The 640-nt window shown below is 36.6% G+C and overlaps 1 protein-coding gene across 1 annotated transcript in view; it reads right to left on the minus strand.

Moving 5' to 3' along the window:
- The window catches only part of LOC124893664 (ubiquitin carboxyl-terminal hydrolase 20-like), a gene marked incomplete at its 5' end in the record, with an annotated part of 2,160 nt that extends 1,661 nt beyond the window's left edge, over window positions 1–499 (minus strand). Inside the window, 3 exons of the mRNA XM_047404570.1 lie at window positions 13–19; window positions 108–238; window positions 383–499. Coding sequence (XP_047260526.1) covers window positions 13–19; window positions 108–238; window positions 383–499 — 255 coding nt within the window. The remainder of the gene's footprint in view (window positions 1–12; window positions 20–107; window positions 239–382) is intronic.
- Between the last annotated feature and the right edge of the window lie 141 nt (window positions 500–640).

A 640-nucleotide genomic window follows, 5' to 3' on the forward strand; every position in this document is an offset into this window, starting at 1 on the left:
CGCAGTTGCAACAGCGAAGCTGCAATTCGAGAAAGACAGATTAACATTACAAACTTCATATATAGAAGAATCATATGGATAATAAGATAGTATTCTTGTATGCTTACCTTGCTGACAAGCCGGCCGCCAAAAACTTGTTGGACAACGTCACAGCATCGGCTTTCAAGCCTATTGAGAAAGCATTGCAAGAATTCGTGAGCATCTTCTTGCTGATACTTATGGAAACCAGATGAAAAATCTGATATTTTTACAACGTTAAAGACCACAAACTGTACAACCATTCATCATCGATGAGAATGTTGTTTCGATGCTTGCAGCAGCAACATGTAAAATAAAAAGTAAACTTCAGAAGGAAATAAATAAATGACATGAGCAAGGATACAACTCAAATTCTCAACAAATCTCCACGGTGAGATAGAACGACCCTCATAAGCCTCATAAGCCAATGAAAAGCCAATAAGCTCTTTGAAAATGCAGATTAAACAGAAACTTGCAACGACTATACAAAAACAAGAAATGAACAGAATATCAGTAATAACTTGAAATGGAACAAAACAAAAGATATCTTTGAGAAAAAATTGTCCTTACGATCACATGGCACTACATGAGTATGCAGAAGGATGTCAAACAATGGCACCGT

The sequence above is a fragment of the Capsicum annuum genome, unplaced genomic scaffold (genome assembly GCF_002878395.1).
Source record: "Capsicum annuum cultivar UCD-10X-F1 unplaced genomic scaffold, UCD10Xv1.1 ctg63377, whole genome shotgun sequence".
NCBI lineage: Eukaryota > Viridiplantae > Streptophyta > Magnoliopsida > Solanales > Solanaceae > Capsicum > Capsicum annuum.